Source organism: Apis laboriosa, unplaced genomic scaffold, assembly GCF_014066325.1.
Source record: "Apis laboriosa isolate Shangri-la unplaced genomic scaffold, ASM1406632v1 scaffold289_cov146, whole genome shotgun sequence".
In the NCBI taxonomy this organism is placed as follows: Eukaryota; Metazoa; Arthropoda; class Insecta; order Hymenoptera; family Apidae; genus Apis; species Apis laboriosa.
The window spans coordinates 340,526-362,902 of record NW_025222686.1 but is presented as its reverse complement, the minus strand read 5'-3'; the positions used below and the strand labels follow the sequence as shown (position 1 = coordinate 362,902).

The following is a 22,377-nucleotide window of genomic DNA, read 5'->3' as shown; positions in this document are numbered from 1 at the left end:
ATATATATATATATATATATATATATATTTCCCTTTCTCTTTTATATCTTTTTGTTACTCTCTCTTTTTCTCTTTTTCTTCTTCTTTCTCCTCTTTTTCGGATGAATGTCTATGTATATATATGTATAACAATTATTAGTTACTTCGATAATATCATTTTTGTTGTTCTATATGATATATCATAGAAGAGAATGGAAAAAGTATGATTGCGTGCCTCAAATTCCCAATTTAAGAGTATTCTTTCATAAAAGAAGTAGCATAAACGAATATTGTAATTTTTCACAATTTTGTAATGATCTTTTTATAAAAATTGTTTCTTATAGTTTCTCGTTTCTCGTTGTTTCTTATAGTTTCTCGTTGGTCTTATTAAAATCATTCATCGTAGATGTCATAAAAATGGAAGCCTTCACGATGAAAGCGCTTCTGTGTTCTCTTCCTCTTACTTCTTGCGACCTAGGTACTCGACCATTTCGTAAAGTTTTTCCTTTTCATCTTCAAGCAGCAATGCTTGAATACAGCTTGTAAAATATTCCGTACCAAAGCAGTCTTGCCTAAATTAAAAAAAAAATAAATTAAATTATATAAATTAAATTTTTGTAAATTATTATAGAAAAAAGAAAGAAAGAAAAGAAAAAAAGAAATAACGAAAAAGAAAAATTTAAGATCCGTTTGTTTGGTTTTATTTAGTTTTGTTTTATGTTTTAATAAAGAATTTTCTCATTATTATTATTTTTTTATTTTTTATTATTTTTATTATTATTTATTATTTTTTTATCATTATTATTTTTAATAAATTTTATGATTTATATTATTATATATGCTTTTTTATATATATAATATAAGTAAATACAAACGAATCCATCAACATGAACAAATATTAAATAAATCGAAATTCAAAAAAGTGCCATTCATTTATTGCACCTTTTAATGAAGCATAAAATAACAAAACATAATAGATACGATTCTATTGTAAAAAATTGCAATTGTAAGGAGATCAAAAAATATGTAACTGCTTCCGACAAGAAAACCTGCAAAAATATTTGAACGTTGCAAAAATATGTTTTATTATTCTCCATTTTGTTGTCTTATCCTTTGGCATCCTATACTGATCATGTTTTCTGAAAAGTTATGTTAACACAAAAAATATATATTTTCAACGAGGCACGATAATGCGTGACAAAAATTTGAAAAAATGTATGCAAAAACGATGTGTTATACATAAAAAGATAAAAAGTATAAAAATGAAAATATGCTATCGAATAAAAAGTTTGAAAAATTACTATTTCCAATATGCATAATATGTATATTAAAATATGCATAATATGTATATTAAAATAATACATCTAACGAAATATATATTAAAATACGTATATCGACCAAATACTAAACAATATTATTTTTTTGTTGCAAAATCTGCTGAAAATTACCTAAAGGAATATACAGCATGCGCGAAAATCGCGTATCATCGTACATATCATATGCATCGTTGAGTTGTGGTTCGTAAATTCTTGAGATGACATCAAAGGTAAACCATATGCGTCGATCAGAAAATAACTAGCTCGATGGTAAATGCTGGTAACTATCGGCAACAAGAGTTTGTTAACGAGCAACGAAAATAAAAAAATTGTAACCAAAAAATAAAGAAAACTAAAGAATCGTAGAATAAAAGAAAAAGAAGAGAAAGAAAAAAGAGAAAGATTTAAAGTAAAAATTGAAAACTGTGTAAAATGTATAGAAAGATATTTATCAAAATTTAAATGGGATGGAAAATTTTTTAATGAAAAAAATAAAACAGAAAAAAATGATAAGGTGATTAAAATTAAGAGAACTGATCGAAAATAAAGGGAAAAAGGAGAAGCAAATGCATTTGGTATGTAATACATGTATAAAGCCGTAAAATGAAAATGCGCGGATAAGAAATCATAAACATAAAATAAAAAGCTACCTAAACCCCGGGTTCCGCTCCATGAAGTTGCTTGATCCATGTTTGGATCTTTTCTACTTCGTCTTGTAATAACAATACGTCTAAGCATCCTTTGAAGTAGTCTGATGTAAAGCAGTTTTTCCTGGAAAAGATTTCAAAATATAACACTAAATATAATCCGATGAATTCGCGATACCTTGCGTCCTAGATCTGAAAGTAAAGTAAAATATTTATCATTTATTCTCACAAATGTGAGACAAAAATTTTTGAGACAACCTTCGACTATAAATTATATATTTTGTAATTTATTATTTTGTAATTGAAGGAAATAACAAATTGAATTTGATACATTGTAAAAATATGACATATAATATAATATCTATTTACATTTATGATAATCTATAAATATATTCCAATATTTATTCTTTCTCTGTCTTTGCATATTTATCAGTAATCTAGTAACTATTCTAATATTCTTGAATTTGTGATATATGATTATGTTATTAACAAAAAATTGTGATTGTATATGTGTTACTATCAAAATTTTGAAAATTCAATATTTTGAATTTAGAATATTTAACAATGGAAAATGAAAGAAAATTTTTAATAAGTTATCAATTTATGTTATTAGTTATTAATGTTTTCATGAAAAATATATTGTAATATTCCGAAATTAAATATAATAAACATATATGTATTATCAAAATAAAAGAGGATATCTGCGAGTTTGCCGAATATTCGAGACAATATGTTCGAAACAATGTGTATATTATTTAATAATAATAATAATAAATATAATATAATAAAATAAAATATAATAAAATTTTATCTATTAAGTATTTTTGTCGATGGTTATCTGAATCTACTTAAAATTAAGAATTTGTTATAATAAATACATTAATAATAAATAAATATATGCATATATATAATAATATAAGTTTTAATGAATAATTACCTGCATAATTGATGCAATTGAGGTTCTCGAAATAGATTATAACAATCCTCGCAGATTCGATCCAGTCGGGCAAAGATACTTTTATCATATATACCCTTACATTGAATATCAATAAAGGACCTTTTACCCAAAGGGTGTCCATTTAAAATGCCAGCGTCCGTTAAACCGATGCATGATGAAACAAGTAAAAGCGTCACAGACCAGGCTAACACAGAGACGAGTCTTGGACAGGATATTGACATGATCGACAATTCGCTTGGTAACGAGGGTAACCTCGAATACGAGGTTTGTTGTACACTCCAAGAATACGACGATAAATTGGATGTCGACCACGTTGCAGACGATGGTAAAAAGATGGATGACGATGACAACGGTGATGACAACGTTGAAGTTGATGTAGATGTTGTCACAGACGATATTGATGTAGTTGGTGATAGCGGTGCGGGTAGAATGGATGATCGAGACATTGAGAATGGCAACGATAATAAAGATGACGATAACGAAGATCGAATCCTCTGTTGCCGATGCATAGTCTGGAAAAAAGTAAATAAATAGATTTGAGAAGATAAAAATAATTTATAAAAGGAAATAACAATGAAAATATATGAATATCATTTTATATGAATATCATTCAATTTAGATTGAAATTTAGTTAGAATTTATTCTAGTAAAAAATGGCTGATTATTTAATTCTGCATGTCAATAATACTGTACATATACTATATACTATATACTATATATTTAGTATATATATATGCTTTGTATACTTTGTAATGTATAAAACTATGTATAAAATTGCAGTAAAGAAAAGAAAATGTAGCGAATATCGAAAGAAGAAAAAATTATATTTGAAGAACAAAACAGAAAAAAATAAAAAAAGAGAGAAGAAAAAAAAAAGAAAAACGAGACCGTGTAAGTGATTAACAGAGAGAAACTCAAATCACAATGCGATGTATTAAATTCATCGATTATTCAAAATATCTATGTACAAATGACTGATTCGCTGATTTTCTTAAAATAGATAGTATTTATACTTAAAGTTTTAGTATTCCTGTATTCTTTCTTTCAAATATCTTTTTACAAGCTGTTTCGTTGTATTTATTCGATAATAATAATCGTTTTTCTATCACAATTTTACCGCGGAAACAGCAACAAACAATTGCGATTTTAATAATAATGATAACGATTATCGTTAACGACGACGATGATGATGAAAACGACAATCGATCTTGTTCAAGCAAAGAGCATCTCGAGGCTCGACGAACTCGAAACGGTTCGTGAGGTAAATGTAAAGATGTAAAGCACTCCTAACCAGTTCCGCGGCAATCCTTGTGAATGGACCACACGCAGGTAGGCCCCACCTGTAAACGTTCTGAACCGACAACTTCATTAAGCGGAGCTGAAGCTCAGAGCGGCACGGTACTGCATAGCAATATGTGAGAGGGTTCTTCTTATGCGGGGCAATGCGAAATTCTCGAACACACGGCAATTTCTCGTTTGTCCCTTTGCTTTCGTCTCATTGGCGGCACCTGTACACGCTGAAGAGAACGTTTCGCTCAGTTCTCTTTTTTTGGAACATAATCACTGCTCCCGGGTGGGATTTTATTTTTAGCCACGACCGATTCTCGGAACTCTCAAACCGCTCCACTCTATATCGGTCCCCCACCTGGTAATTGCCTGCAGTCTGATAATTTGCCTCTGAAATCGCACGATTTCAATCGTTAATATCGTTTTACGGATTTTCAAATCAAGTATGATCATCGATTATTGATTGTAAACCATCATTCCGATTTTACCGATCTTCGTGTCAATTATTAAATATTATTGATTGACAATTGATTTTCAACAAAATAATTTTTTTATTTTCTTTACATCATCATCATCAATGTAAATTATTTTAAAAACATTAACTCTTTCATTTTTTATATTATATATATTATAAGATATTCTATTATAAGATATTATATATTATAAAATAATATTGAAAATATACAAGTATTCATATACTTATATGAATTTAATTGATAAGTCATATAAGTATAACTTAAGTGAATTTAATAAATTATATTATTAATATAATTTTATTTTATATAAAACATTGTAGATATTATCTATATATAATTATGATTATAGATAATCAGATGATATAGATAATCATAATGATTATATATATATATATATATATATATATATATATATAGATCATATATTAGATTATATATTAATTTTTTTATTAATGAAATATCATTTCGAGGGAACAAAAGCAATCCTTAAAGTTTGATATTATTTTTATTTTTTATATTATGTTTTTTATATTTAATATAATTTCGTAATGATACGAAATAGAATACGCTCTATTACTCTATTACTCTATTACTTTATTATAAAGTGAAATATTTAAAAAAATATTTTCATTTGCATCTGAATACAAAACATGAAAAAAATGTTAAAAATTTTAGGGTTGATTTTAAGAACTTAAGATTTTTGATCGAGAAATAAATTGTTTTACATATAATATACTATCATGCTCTATATACATATATTGATATACATATATTGATTTAATTTTCAAATCAAATTTTTTAAAATATGTAAACTTTCTTGTAAAATAACATATAAATATTTTTACTAACTTTATATAATCAATATTTGTGATTATTTAACATTAATTAGAGAAGAAAATAGAAAATAAAAAAATATATAGGAAATAAAGATTTTAAAATAAAAAACTAAATATCGAGACTGAAAAATAAAAAATAAATAGCGAGACAGGTGAAATAAGAAGGGTGAAGAGCAGATAGTGGAGAGTAGAGTGGAGAGCAGAGAACGAAGTGAGTGTACGTAAACGAAGAAAAAGTCAATGGAGACCGGTTACTCGACAGGTGAGGTCTTTCGTCGGCTGAGCCATGCACAGGTGTGCAATCTGTAAATCCCCCTTAGCAAAAAACTATATACTCTTCGGCACCGCTTCACGGTTCTGTCGCATGCTGTTACTCAAGTCACTAGTTATACACACGTTCAATGCTTGCACGCGACTAAATGCAATTCTTTCATCGTCACGCACGTTTAATATTTTCATTTCAATCATATGATCAAAATGTAAATTATTCTTACACGTACATTTCTTCTTATACTACGATGTTTATTCGAAATTTTGAAAATCTTTCTCAAATCGAAATTGCCTGAGAAAAGCTAGATGAACAAAAATAATCGTAGATTTTATTTTCGAAATAAATGAAATAGAATTAATTTTTCAATTTTCAATTAATTTTTCTTAGAAATCAGAATCGAAAAAGAAGATATTTGAATATGTATTTATATTATTCGAATAATAAAATGATAAATGTATATTTGAAGAAAATGTGAAATTTAATAAAAAAAAAAAAAAAAAAGAAAAAGAAATGGAAATATAAAAGGAAGAAAAAAAAATAATGACAAAACAAGTTGAATTGAATCGTCGCATCGTATTCAATTCATTGGATCGAATCCAAGCAAGTCAAATCCAGTCGATGAGATAGGAAGAAGAAGCCACGAGGCGAAACAGTCTACATATATCGTTAAGTAGATACATCGTGGGTTCTCCTCACCAGGTGGTCCTCTTCCCGTGCAGGATGACTCAATCGTGAGATGGAGTTGCTCGACCAGCTTACGAAGAGACTCGCTAAGACCGCATGTATTTCACGACTTGATTTCAGTTTATATGTCTGTGTATCTGTTTGTCTTCTGCTAAATTTATATTTGTGTACTTCGATTTTCTCAATTTTTTTTATGTGTTAACATATACAATATTTCTATGATAGGACTGTGATATAAATATTATTTAGTATCAAATATATAAATACCTTTCGAATAAAACATCTTTTTTTATAGTATATACTGTATATACGGATAAAGAGCAAAAATTATAAACTGTTTATAAAAATGCAAAAAAAAAAAAAAGAAAAAAAAGAAATTAAAAACAAAAGAAGAATAAGAATGATTATTTGAATAATCAATGCAAAAATTCAAACGTAAGTTTGTATATAATATTTCATTTCCATTTTTTTCTTTATATTTATTTTTCTATTTTTTCTTCTTTTTGCATTTAATTTGCTTTTTATTATTTTTTCAAGAATATAAAGAAAATTCATTTAGATTATTTTGTTAAAATTTGAATACTTAAATTTCGCTAAGATATTGAGTTTTCAAAAAATGAAATAAACACAATGATATTAATAAAAATTTCGATCATGGATAACGATTGAAAAAAGTCAATTTATTTATTTATAAATATATAAATATTTAACAGTTCTATAGAGAAAATTGCAGAAATGTAATTGCAATTGCATAAATATAGTAAATAGTGCGAAAGAAGTATCAAAAAAGCAAATGCAAAAATTAAATCTATTGTTCAACCAGTTCGAGAATTTTCTGATAAAGTTAAACGTACGCGTAGTTAGAGGTAGTACTTTGAAAGTACCGCGAAAGTGCTGGTTATCTGGTCACGATCGAAGATCAAAGTGGTGGAATAAGCACAGAAGAGACAGAAAAGAAAGAAAAGGAAAGATAGAGATTGTGAGCGGAACGGGGAGAAGGACGCAGAAAAGCCGAAGAACTCAAGGAGAAGGAGAGTTAGCGGGTTGAATGGTCGACGGAGGATCGAGGCGTCCGGCGTCCTCGATCTCGGGATCTTGGAGCAAAACTAACGATCTCCCGCTCGCTTGCAAGATCAACACGACGATAATTTAATACACGAGATCACCACCCAGGTGTGCTCTGACGTGTACAGATGCTGTTTATAACCTCGACGAGAAGGAAAAGGCTGAGTCGACAAAAGTAGGAATGTATATGCAATTCTAGATGCGAATATTGACTCTTCCTCTTTCTCTCTCTCTCTCTCTCTCTCTCTCTCTCTCTCTCTCTCTCTCTATTTATCTATTTATTTTTTTTATCTATTTATCTAATTATCTATCTATCTTATTGCATCATAATATTTTTACCATTTTTCTTTTTTTTCTTTTTGCATTTATATTTTTACTTTTTATTCTCTTCTCTCTATTAATATATAAGATACATGCATATATATATTTTAACAGATCTTTCTTAATACAAAACTTGTTCATGAATACTTCAAATCTATGACATTCTAAAAGTTAATGTTTCTTATGTGAATATGAAATATGAATTTTATTAGATATATCTACATTTTAAAAAAATATTTCATTGAAAAATCAATATTACCTATAGTATATAAAGAACATAGAATATAAAAAACGAATATATTTCTCATATCATAGATTTTTATAGAAAGAACTCGATATATCAAACAAAATCGAAAAATAATCGATTTTATATCGAAAATAATCGAAAAATGAATCGACAATTAAAATGAAAAAAACATACATACATTTCATGATTCATCGATTGTGGAAGAAAGAATACATAAATAGAAAAATAAATAGAAAAGCTAATGACGTCAATCGTTTGCATTAATTACATAAGGACAGTCCTTATTAATGCCCAGACCGAATGACGATTTAATGTTAAATAATTACGATAAAATTAATAAAAATTCATTTATGAAGAAAATGATATTTTTTATTCTTTTTCTATATTTCTATTTTTTTTCATATAATATTCTTTTTTTGATATTTTTGTTTATCTTTTTCTATACAAAAACTATTTTGTTTTCATTTTGTTCTTTTATTTATTAATAATCCAATTATTCGAATTATACAATCTAATGTTGCATTATCTAATTTGATTGCACGTATATTTGAGCATTATGATCTTACATAAAGCGTTCATATTATCCACATACATATATGCATATATATATGCATGTATATACACTTAGATACATATATACATATATACATGTATAGTGTATATTAATGGTTGATATAAGTAAATAAGAGTAAATAGCAATTATTGATTTTGAATCATTTATAATAATAGAATTTCTACGAAAAAAATGAGGATGATTAAGTCATATACATATTATAGTGTCCAGTTTTTAAAATTTTTAATTCTTATTAAAAATAATTAAATTCTAAGTATTGTTTTTTACGGATTATGTTCATTTTATTCAACTAAAATTACGTAACTGAGATATGATTCAGAAATACAAATTTTTCCATATACTTTTTCCATCATGAATTGTTAGTATAAAACATTTCAAAGAATCGAATCAAAGTTTAAATCAACAATTACACTAAAAGATGATTAATAGAGCTTATTTTCATGAAATTCATGGAATAGATGATTCTTTCGTGATTAGTTCAAAGCAATGCAAAGCAAAGCAAGACAAAACATGGCAAGGTAAAACAAGACAAGGCAAGGCAAAGCAAGACAAGACAAGGTATGGCAAAGCAAGACAAGGCAAGGCAAGCACAGCTGCGTCCGTATGCAACTTCGCATGCAATGCGCGTAGTCGACGCGCGGGTATTTGCGAAGGAATGTTCAACAGGTGTGTCGCTCGGATTGAGCTTTATGCGCGTACACGCCTTTCCTTTCGCCCTTCCTTCTTTCTTCTTTCTATTCTATTTCTATTTTTCTGTGTTAAATTTTGCGCGCCAGCGCTGTCGTAACGAATGCTCAAATAAACCGATCACATTTATCGTAATACAATTAATAATAAAAATATATAAAAATCAATAAAAAGATATAATCTTTTTATCTCTTTTTTAATTAAATTCTCTTTTTTTAATTAAAAATTTTTTAATTAGACATTGACTTTTATTCAATATCTATATTATATTTTTTTATTCGAAATTACTATTGATTTATTTTAAATTATTATATATATCTATGTGATAATAAGGAAAAAAAAATTGTTGAATATAAGGTAATACATTTTTCAATTAATAAATATATTTAATTAAATAATTAAATAATTTAATGTAATAATGTCATATTCTAATCAAAATTGAACATTGAAGATATTTATTTCTTACTGAATTAAGATGGTGAGAAAGTATATGAATACACAGTCGATGACAGAGAAGTTACTGTTTCTTCAGACCTTGTGGCCGTTAGTGGTTTACATGTTTTTTTCTTTAGTATGCTTGAAATCATTTTTCAACTCGTGGCTAAGTGATGGCTAAGGGGAAGTTGCGAAGAGAAAATTATACACGATTTATTTACACGATCTGGCCAGGCTTAGCTTGTTATATTTCATAAGTATAAAATATATATATATGTGCTATTTCTCGTATGTAGGACAAAGCTCGCTTTATAATGATTTCTACTGCTGTTCTGATTAACATATCAACTTTACTCTCTATTTGTATTCTATTTTTCTTAATGTTTAAGTGTTCTAAATGATCCATCGTTTATTATTACATCTATTCATTCATTTTCATATATATCATTATTGCTATATAATGATAGTAATATTAATAATGTTAATAATGATAATAATAATTATAATAACAATAATAATAGGAGAATATTATCGTTTTGTTGTCTGCTTTATTATTGATAAATATAATTGTAATAATGTAAAAAAAAAATACTGTAATAATGTAAAAAAAAAATATAAATGCAAAAAACAAAAATAATTAAATTTTTTATAAATGCAAAAATTGAATTAAGACTAAACGCAACGTATTAAAGCAACGATAGTTTACGAGTATGCATATAAGTTTAGTAGGAATAAGGATAGAAATAGAAGCAAAAGCAGAAACAAATATAGAAGGAAGAATAAGACAACAGCCGCAGTCTCTGTTGGCAGCAACGTTGCGATTGGACATTAACATCGAACTCTGTAGTGGGGCAAAGCGCGTTCCGGCAGACAGCTTGGCGTCCTATGGTTCGCATTACGACAAGCTGTAGCCTTTCTCTGTCTTTCGCTTCTCTCGTTTCGCTTCACCGCATCTTGTAACTGCTTGCTACTCCATGTATTTTGTCGAATACTCGAATATATCCTATTCTCTTAGCCTTTCTTTCATTAATATTTCAATACATACATAGTTTATTTTTTTCTTTTATTTTTTCTTTCACATAAAAATAATATTTGTGTCTGATTGTTTGATTAATAAACATTTATATATTTATAATATATGAAAACATATATGTATATAAAAAATTTATTAGAAAAAAATGATATTTTCTATTTATTTTTCTTTAATCAAAAGCCATATCTTGAAATTCATATCTATCCGATTAATCATTATAATTTGGCTTTTAATACGATCAATTATAAAACATATGTAATAATAGATAAATTTTATTTGCTATAGTAAAATTTAAAATATATAATAATATAATAATATATATATGATATAATATATAAGTATAATAAATATATATGATATAAATATATTATAAATATTTTATGAATTTAGAAAAATTTATATAATGCTTATTATAAATGAATTATAATTTGAATATAATTAGAATATGAATTATAATTTGTCATTAATTTAAATGGATTCATTGTTTCTTTCATTTCCTGATTAAATATTATTAAAATTTCAAATTAATCAATCATTCTTTTTTTTTATTATATATTTTTTACTATAAATTAATAATTTTAAAAATTAAAGAAAAATATTGAAAGAATTAAGATTATATATATATAAGTTACGTTTCTACCTGCTTGCCAGAAAACGCGCACGCTCGTTGAGCAAGTTTTCTCGAGAGGCGTGTCGCTAGCTACAGGTGGTTGTACTTCATTCCTCCTACTCTTTCCTGATTTCGTTCGTTGTTTCGATTTCTTTATCTTATGTTCATATCATTATATAGTTCTCTTTTCTAATTCTATTCACATATTATTTAGCATAAATAATTTTTTTTTAGTTAAATATATTATATATATTATATAAATTATATTATATAGATATATAGTATTATATAATATTATATACATATTTTATATTATAATATTATATAATATATATTATTATAGTATATATATATTATATATATATATATACTATAGTATATATTATATATATATATATATTATTTTCATGTTTAATTATTTAATATGCTTCGTATTATTTTCTTTTTCAACAATACAGTATAAATTCTGTTTTTTTTCTATTTTTCTCTTTTTGTTCATGTTAAATTTTTATTTTTTTTATATTTTAAATTAGAAAAATATTCTTCATTTTGATCTCTTTTTCTTTTTTCTCTTTCTTTTTCTTTATTCTTTATCTTTTATAATATATATAATATATAATATATATGTGTGTGTGTGTGTGTGTATTAATTTAATTGAAAAAATATAAATCTATTTAATATAAAATTGTAAGTATATTAAATTGAATTGAATATATATTACAATTAATAATTAATCGATATATTATTTATATCTTTTTATATCGATATTCAAATTAATCTCATCATTTTTAGATTAATGTAAAATAAAAAATCAATCAAAAAAAAATATTGCTTTAATTTTTTTCATTTTTATTTTTTTCCATTTTTTTCTTTTATCAATTTAAATCTTATCCGAAGATTTGAAATTAATCTATTTAATAAAAAATTATAAATGAGGAATATATTGAATCTTCCTATTTTTCATTTCTTAATATATTGATCTTTCGAGTATGAGTCAACTCGTGTTTGGTGCTCACTCATTCGGCCCTGAGTGAAAGATTCACTGAATGAACTCTAAAGATAGAGGCCCTCTTATATCCTTTCATCCTCATTTTTTTTTTACTTTTCCGTTCGTTCCTCGCATAAGGACTTTTTTCTTTTTTTCTCTTTTTATTTTTTTTTTTTATTCTTCTCTGTTTTTTCCTTTTCTTTTTTATTTTTTTTCTTTTACTATTGCTTTTTCTAATGTTTCAATCAAACACTCTTTTCTAACAATCTTTTTTTTTTCTATCTTTCTTGTTAATTTTTCTAGCAGTATAATAGGAATTTAATTAATTCATTAAACATATGACTTCAATTCTAATTTTTTAAATTTATTTATTTTTTTAAATTAGAATTTTTATGTGTTTAATGTACAAATATTTGGGAAATATTTCTAATAAACATTTAAAGTTTGTTGTGCTTTAAATTAATCAAAATAAAATAGATGAATAATTGAAAATAATAAAAAATTATTTATGGAATGAAAATAATATAGTTTAGAAATTGATTATAAAATTTATAGTTGATAAACGGATAATTAGGACGAATATTTTTTAATATATATACATATATATATATCTTTTATTGATTCTATATAAATAATCATATCTTTTTTTAGATAATAATAATTTAAGAAAATTTCAAATTTTTTTATTTGATTTTATAATATATATACGTATACATATACATATATACGTATATGTATACATATAATTATTCGAAGTGAAAAATCAACAAGAATCGCGTTATGTATCATCTTATTTATCAATTATTTATCAATATTTATCAATTGTAAAAATTTATATAAACGGATTAATAAGAACGATAGTTAAAAATAAATATTACAACTAAGGCTTTATATTGAAATATATAAGTAAAAAATGAAATTTAAATTGTTGCATTTATGTGCACAAAATAATACACACAATACAAAAATAAGACTTACATTTAAAATATTTTTTCTTCTTTTTTTGTACTACTTGTATTTTTATTTTCTATATTCTTCAATGTATCAAGCTCTTCACAACACTTTTTTTAACTTCTTTCTTTCTATGAATTTGTTTTTTTTTTCTTTCTTTCTTTGCACTCCCGTTTATTTTCCTTTCACAACTTATTTTTCAGGATATTATTTCACTTTTTATATGCACATTTTTCTCATGCTACTTTCTTTTATAATTTTATTTTTTTTATAATAAATAACTATTTTTTTTTCATTTCCATTCTTTTCTTTCTTTTTCTTCTTTCTCTTCTTCTTTTATTTCTTCTCCTTGTGTTTTCCCTCCCTCCCTCCCTCCCACCCTCCCGCCCAGCTTGCTTTCCACCCCCTATTTTCTCTTTCTTACTCTTTCTATCTTCCCTTTCTTTTTTTCAATCGATTCGAACTCACTTTTGATCACTCCTTATGGAAAATATTATGAAAAACTCATTCGCCAATTTTACAAAAAAAAAAAAGGATCTATCTTAACCGATTCTTTTTTTTTTTTATCAATTTTATAAAATATCAATAATAATTATCACTTCACTAAATATTTTACATCTTTATAGTATACATGATATTATATTATATATAGTATACATGAACGATTCTTTCGATCACTATTATATTAAAAAATCTTATTTTTTTTAATATTGTATTTTTGTCTATTATAAAACACTTCCTTCTTTGAGGCAATTCCTCAAACGTCGCGGAAGGAAACACGCGAGACAAGTACTACCGCGGAACTGTGGTATCGCGATCTCGAGAAAGGCGCGCGCGCGGCAGAATGCCCGCCTGCCTCCTCGACCACCCACCCCCTTCGGCTCCAGCACTGTCGAGTTCGTCGGAGCCGAACAACGCGAGATATATCGAAGGACAGAGCCTTCTCCGTTCTCCGTTCGATCCACCGCATACAGGTAGGCCGTACGTGACAATCCAGAGAACTGATCGGATTGGCCTTTAAACCATGGGCGAGATTTCCTTTTCGCATCTTTCTGCCTTCTCTCCCTTCCTCTCTCTATACATAATTTATCTTTTTTCTCTCTTTTTTCTTTCCATCATTTATTTATTTATGCATATATTATGTTTGTCAGCTTGTCTATTTTACATATTTATCTATTTATCATCTGATTTTTTATTTCTTTCTTTTTCATAATACATCTAAAATATTTGTGCATTGTGTTTATTTTTTATCTGCTTTCTTTCTTTTTCTTTTTTTGAATATATGTTTCTTTTTTTGATTTGATTTGATTTTCCTCTTTAATTTTACGTATTCCTTTATATAATTTATTTAAATATGCAAAATAATTAGAAAATACTTAATAAGAAATACTTAATTTTAAAAATATATATTCAAAAATTTTTGTTCTTAATTTAAAAAAATTTACTTTCATTGTTTTTGACATGATTGTATTTTTGATTATATAAAACTATTTCTTTTTTAATAATTATTGTCAATATCAGCATTAATATTTCTATTATCATTATTATCAAAATATTGTCATTGTTATCATCAGCATTACTATTATACACTGTCATAACTTATTATAACTAGGATCAATATTGACAATACTATTAATATCATTTCTATTAGCATCATCATCATTACCGTCATCATTATTATCACTACCAACAATATCAGTTCTATCTAAGTTTCCATTATATACATCTATTTTCATTATTATTTCTTATATAATTATTACTTCTATTGTTTTCTTTTATATACTTTTTTTTACGTGCTACATTATTTTTAATTAATATTTTTCGATATATTATTTAAAGTGTTTTCTATTATTTAATATAGTAACAGTATATATAATCTATTTATGTAATTTTTTAAATATATATTTTTTTTAATAAATAATATTCAATGATAGAAGTAAATAATAAATATGGTTAAAAAAATGAAAAAACTTTCCTTTCAAATTTAGATTTAAATATAATAAACATTTTACACACGTATCTATGTGATAAATTTGATTTGATAAAAAAAAATATAATATTCTAGAAATTTATATAATTTTTCATATTGTTTTATGTCATTCCGATTTTTCCAAATTCTGTTTCAAAAACTGTTCATTGTTACTTATTGATAAAGAATTACTTTAGAAATTGTCTCGTCATAGTTCACGTAAACTTACGTCACAGTTGCATCAACCGACGTGAACTCATTGCATCATTTCACCTTCTTTGCTAAATGTAACAAATGTTATTTTATATAAAAAATATTAATATGAAAGTTATATTAAATTATCATTAATTTTTTATCGAAGATAAAAACATATTTTTGTATAGATAGGAAAGTAGAATAAATTACAGGAAGAAGTTAATAATTCAATCCACCCGATTAAATTATATATCAATAGGTTACTGTACAAATATTATATTATTTTTAATTTTTTTGAGAAAAAAAAAGTTTAAAAATTTAATGATATAAGTAAATTTAGATTATATAATGAAAAAAGATATTATTTTTAATAAATTTATAAAGTAGATATAACTTTTAACTAGATATAATTTTTTTAGAACATATAGAAATATTTATTGCATATAAAAATTCAAATTTTAAAAAATAGATATATAATATTTGTATATAGTAAATTATCAATAAATTAAAATAAAAATGTACAAAATCTTATTAAAATCTTTTGTAATTTTAAATTGAGAAAAAGAAAATTTGACTTTTACACGCATTTATAATATAAACATGAATTAATGACAAATTTATGATAAAATTGTGTCACTGGATAGATATTTTCATTGATAATAGAGCAGAATATTGATCCATTTTAGATTTAAAGCAAAGAGTATAGTAGAATTAAGATTGATTGAAATAAAATATACATATCCATATATATTGAACATTGTATATATAATATAAAAAAAAATTTGTTAAATTAACTTTCTCTATAATATTTGTTAAAATAATTATTTAATAGTATAGCATACTTTTTTACAAATATAAATTCTCAGACAATTCTGAAAATATGTTTTAAAATTTCGATTAGAAAAATAGAATATATATATTTATATAGAATATATTTAAATTAAATATAAAAGAAAACAAGAATGAAATAAATAAAAGGAAATATAGAAGAAAATAATTCATAAAATAGAAAAAGATTTTAGAAATAATTCTTTTGATATATACCAAAAGATATTAATCTATATAACATAATCTTAAATTTTAATTTTTTAATTTTTTATAAAATATTTTATAAATTTTAATTCTTTATAAATCCAATGTTATTTTTAACTGAATATTTTATTAAATTTTACATGCATTCCATTTATTTATGATGTATTTTTTTATGAAAAAATACATTTTTTCACAAATGATACTTTATGTAAGTCTCGTTTATAAAGTAGTTTCTTCAAACATTCATTTTCGAAACTCACATAGTGAATTGTTAAGTTGACACAGCTTCTCGTAGCGTGATGACGGTCGTTGTCCCCCATGGTGGATTATATGCGTCGGCAGCTTCATTTCTTTCGACGAACATTAAATTAAATCGAAATCAATTCTACTAATTCGTTGAAAATTCAAGAAAACTTTATTATCAACTAGTAAAAATTTCCCTTGAATAAGAACAATAATAAACGATAAGTTATTGTATACATAAACAGTACGTAATCTTGCCTTATTTTTTTTTGTTTTTCGTTAATATCTTGTACTTATTTTCTTATATTTATTTTTTTTTTCTTAATACTATTTTTCCATTTTTTTTATCACAAATAATCTTAAATAAATTTGTATAATATTTTTTTTCTATTATTTATTTTATATATATTCTCATAATTTTATCATTGTTTTAGTGTTGTGCAGTATTGAACTTTATCACGATTGAGAACTAACCATGATGAGGAGAATGATAGGTTTAATGTCTGTATCCGTACCAGTCAGTGCATACGTTTCAATTAATTTTTTCACGCATTTAACTTTAATAGCTAATTGTCTGCTTATAATAATTATAATAGAATTGTTAAATCATTTATCAAATAATATAGAATTAAATATCAAGTACGTTTCTAGTATTACTATTATTTTCTCTTTCAATTTAATTTGATATCTTTTTCATCAATGTGCGCGTCTTTATTTTCTCATTTTCAATTATATAGTTTTTAAAATTTTTTTAATTCTTTCTTTAATTCTTTTTTTAATTCTATTCTCTTTTTTGTTTCCATCGTCACCACTCGCATTTTTACTTCTATCACCATTATCACTATTACCACCACCTCTTTCTTTTGCATCGCTACCTCCATTTCCACCTCCATTTCCATCAGTACTACCATCACCATTACCATCACTATCGCCACTACCACTGAATAGTCACCTCCACTAACACTATTTCTATCTTCACTTCTCTTTCTATTTTATATTTTATTCCTTCTTTTCTTCCTCTTGTTTTCTCTTTTTCATCATGATTCTTTTCCGTCTTTTTTTTTTCTTACCTTTATTTTTCTTTTAAGTTATTACAAATTCGATAAAAAAGTTTCAATTTCCTTTTAAAACATCAACATATTCTTTTTTCATATAAAAATTTTTTGTTTTTTATTTTTTGTTTTTCGTTTAATAATTAATTGTATATTTAAATTATATTTAAAAATTAGCTTTATATTTAAAATTTGGCAAGGATAGAGTGATTTTGTTTTTTTCTTTGGCAAAATATGCACAAAGAAATACAAGATCACATGTCAAATATATGTTTTCTCGTTGAAAGTAAAAAAATAATAATTTAGATGAAAACAAACAAACATTAAAATGAATACAATAAGTTAATAAGAAATCTTGCATAAATAGAACACCGTAAAAGAGAGGGGAAAAATATAATAACATACGAAACGACACGCGGCACCAATTTGTCAGCTTCAGACCAAAGAGTAAAGTATCGATGATAGAGTAACCAATCACAGTGAATACTGACTCGGAATCGGACTGGTTGTATAGGGCAGTGAAGCACGCACACGCTTTGCCATCCTTTTCTGTTACAGTTGAGCCCCTCAGTAAGTACGACTGGCACTTAACGCGAATGGACGGTTAAAAGACCCTCCTGTACGAGTCAAGCGGCCACTCGAAACAACTACGATCAGCCTAGGTTCCTCTTACGCTCACCCGTTCATTGCTAACCCCCTCCGTTGATGCCTACTTCACTTCTCTTCCCCTTTCCTCCCTTTCGCTGTCTTTCAGTTGTGCTTCTGCACGCGCGTGCTCATGTTCTGTCACCGCGAATCATATCGAGTCATAACGAAATGGTTTACTCCATTTACTCATAGAAATTATCATGCGATTCGGAAACAAAATTCATTTAAATTTTTCATTTCGATTTCATTCTTTAATATCATTCTGCCTCGATACATCATTCTATTTCTAAACATAATCAAACATGAACTTTCGAAATAGAATGGATAGAACGAAACTTTTGTATGACTAGATAATGATACTCGATCGTATATGATTATCTTATCATTTTATAATAGAAATCGTAAAATAATAAGTCAAAGATTTGAGACGATTATTATTCTTCTTTCTTTATTCATCACTTATCAAGTTTCTTATGTTGGTTATTAATTTTTGAAATTCTAATGAATAAATAATTAATATATCAAATAGCTATTTTTTTTTAAGCAGTTCTTATTAATCATATTTAAACTCATTAGCAAGAGATTCTATGAAAAATTAAGATTAGGGAAAGAGGAGAAAAACTGAATGTTGTTTTCTGACAAACAGATCACGATAGGACTATGAGCTATAAATAACTCGGCGACTTCTCTGAAAACGGAAAGTAGCTCGCCTTCGAATTCCGTAGCAAATTCTCAGAATAGCTTTCTGGATCGGTGTTTGTCCGGTTGTTCGATCGCTTGGTTAGCTACTTGTATTCTTTATGTATACACATTCGCATTTAAGATGTAATTTTCAACTTTAATTATATATACTTTATTTTTAAATCAAATATCAAAATGTTAGTGATAATTTTTTATTAGTTTAATAAATTAATAAATCAAAATTTTTGAATAATTTTCGAATAATTTTCAAATATATAAATAAATAAATCATTTATTTTTAAATAAGATATATTTTTTTTTATTTTAGCAATTGGATTAGTTTTTATTTCATTTTTTTTATAATTAATTTTTCTTCAGCAATCCATGCTTTTCAAAATTATACGATTCTGTGTCATTCGATTATATTGACTATCGAAGACGATAATGTTAGAGTAATCTAATAATATATATAAATATACATTATAAATTTATTTTTTAGTGTTTGCTAAACTGCTATCCGTTTTTATTAAATAAATAATAATATTAGATAAATAATACAAATGTTAACATATTTACAGATATTTTTCCATATTTATAATCATTCATCACCGAATTTAAAAAGAAATTTTTTTCTTTTTTTTTTTAACTATTTTCTGTATTTTCCTTTTTTAATCTATTTTCACTATTTACTATGATTTTATTAATATTATCATAATATGATTTTGATTATCTTAGAAAATTTAATTAGAGAATCTTTATATTAATTTATATTTGTTATTGATAAAACATTATAAGAATTAATGAATAATATTTGTTGAATAGTTAATAATTTATATAAATAATATAAATAATTATATGAATTCAGGATATAACAAGAATAATTATATATAAGAAAATATAAGAAGCTGAAATTCAATTTAAACATTTATAATTCATTAAAAAGCGTGCATCTTTTGTTAATATCTTTCATTAATAATGTTTATGTATTCCTCTCGACCATGTTCAGATGCAATTGATATAAATTAAAGCGAACAATTAGAGAAAGCAAGAGAATGTCATTCTTTTCTCAATATACGACATTTGATAAGACAGCTAACAGATGTACATATATGCTTATTTTTTTTCAATTATTTGTTTCTTAAACGATTATTTATTCGTTGACAACTTTATTGAAATGAAATGAATCATTTTAACAATTCAAGAACAAAATCAATTTATTAATATATAATACCCTCGTGAATTTTGATGATTTTTAAATATATATGATGAGATAAAATTTCAAACAATTTTTTCTTATATATATAATTATTAATCAGTTTTAGTTTTCGAAATGTTTGCAAAAAATAATGTTACTATTATGTTAAATTTTGCCTATACGTACATATCTATGATAACATGTGCATTGTTATTTATTATATATCCAAAATATGAATCACTTGATCTATCGTTATCATTTCGATCATTGTAATTTCAACCAAAAATTATTTTATTTTTTATTTTCGCATTTTACAGATCCCAAGAATACCTAATTCATAAATATTAAGTGATTTCCACGGATATTTTACTTCAATATAGTAGTAGCAAGCATTTTTATAAATATTTTGAAAATTAAAATCGATTATATGTATCTATAAGAAAAAATTGTTCAAAATTTTGTTTTTTAAAACATATTTAAATCATTAAAATTCATGAGAATGTTAAATATATGACATCTATAGAATCATCAAAAATAGTATAAATTTTATACAAAAGATAATCATTGAAAATTTCCTTTTTTAAATTTATTTTTTAACTCTAATTTAGCATAAAAGCAATAAATATTGAAAAAAAGTTTAAATTTTTAAAAAATTTTAAATCAATTTAATTTGACCCTCTATTTTAATTCAATGTAAGTAAACTTTATTCAACTCGACTCGATTCGATTCGATTTAATTCGATTCGATTCGACTCGGATTGTATTCTTTCTTGTCCTGTTGCGTTCGGTTCCCTTCCTCCATTCCCTAGTCACACGATACTCGAGACACTTAGACATACGACACTCGACACTCGACACTGAATACCGAGGACGAATCTAGACCTTAAAGACAATGACAACGTTACAATATAAAATTTTCTCCAAAACCGAAACTTTACTGTCGATCGAGATAACAATAATTACAACAATGTATTTTCAATGTATGTATGTAATCGGTATCTCGAAAGACATACCTTGATATGGTCTTCGTTGAATGACAGCAACACCACAACGAACGGAATCCTTCTGATCTGGGCATCGCGATGTTCTGCGTCTAATATACACCTCTCGGCAGGTGTTCGGTGCGCGCGTCCTTCTCTTTCAGAGGGAGGATCCCTTTCTTCGCCACCCCTTCAAGTTACTCAGAGAATCGCTGCGTTATCGCTGCCCCCCGGTCTCTTAGCTTCAAGTTACTCCTTCGGCACCATCAGTTACCCACCTAATTGCGAACAGGCAGAAATAGAGCCTGCAATCTTCTTCTTTGCAAATAACAAGTACCTTATGTCTTATTCGAGACATGTCTATATATCGAGAACTTTTTTTTCTTTTCATGCTTCCCTTCTTTTTTTCCTCTCTTTCTTTTGCATTTTTTTTATCGTCATTTCATTCTATTACTTCCTTCTTATTATCTTTCATCATCTATCTATCTCTTTTTTTCGATTTTCTCTCTATTTTCATTTAATTTATTTTCTTTTTTCCCTTTTTTTTCTTTAAATTATTTTTATTATTTCGATTTATGTTTTTAAGATTGAACATAGATGCGTGATGCAATGTTTCGAATTATATTTCGAAAATCGACAGTAGCAAAAAATATTGTGACAGCAGTGAAAGAATAAAGACAGTTCATCAACGATAATTTTAGGACGACACGTGGAATGACGAAGAAATTGCCTTAAGTACACGTGTCGTTGAATTTCGCTAAAACCGTGGGTGCCAAGGATGCAGAGAATATCTAATCACTGTAATGGACAATCATATGCTCTATATAAATAACTAAATATAATAGCAAACAAAAAGAAACTATTATGAGAAAATCTTTTTTAATCTGATCTACTTATAGAATTAATCATTTAATCATTTTATCGATTTTAAATTAATTAAATGATTAAATGATTTCTGTATTTCTTATTTTCTTATAAACAACAACGAGATTTTTTTTTATATTTTAAATATACCTT

The 22,377-nt window shown here is 25.6% G+C and overlaps 1 protein-coding gene across 4 annotated transcripts; it reads right to left on the bottom strand.

Annotated features, from left to right (window-relative positions):
• Positions 1-75: 75 nt before the first annotated feature.
• Positions 76-21,413, bottom strand: LOC122714133 (A-agglutinin anchorage subunit). Of its 4 annotated transcripts, none has more exons than XM_043935201.1 (4): positions 21,394-21,413; positions 2,880-3,412; positions 1,946-2,066; positions 76-551 (listed from the first exon to the last, which is right to left on the bottom strand). In XM_043935201.1, the coding sequence occupies exons 2-3, from the start codon at positions 3,407-3,409 to the stop codon at positions 1,946-1,948; spliced, it is 651 nt and encodes a 216-aa protein (XP_043791136.1). In that variant the 5' UTR covers positions 3,410-3,412; positions 21,394-21,413; the 3' UTR covers positions 76-551. The 4 variants fall into 4 exon arrangements, with proteins under 4 accessions (XP_043791136.1, XP_043791135.1, XP_043791133.1 ...); XM_043935200.1 differs by lacking the exon at positions 21,394-21,413 and adding an exon at positions 18,262-18,427; XM_043935198.1 differs by lacking the exon at positions 21,394-21,413 and adding an exon at positions 16,822-17,002.
• Positions 21,414-22,377: the final 964 nt, after the last annotated feature.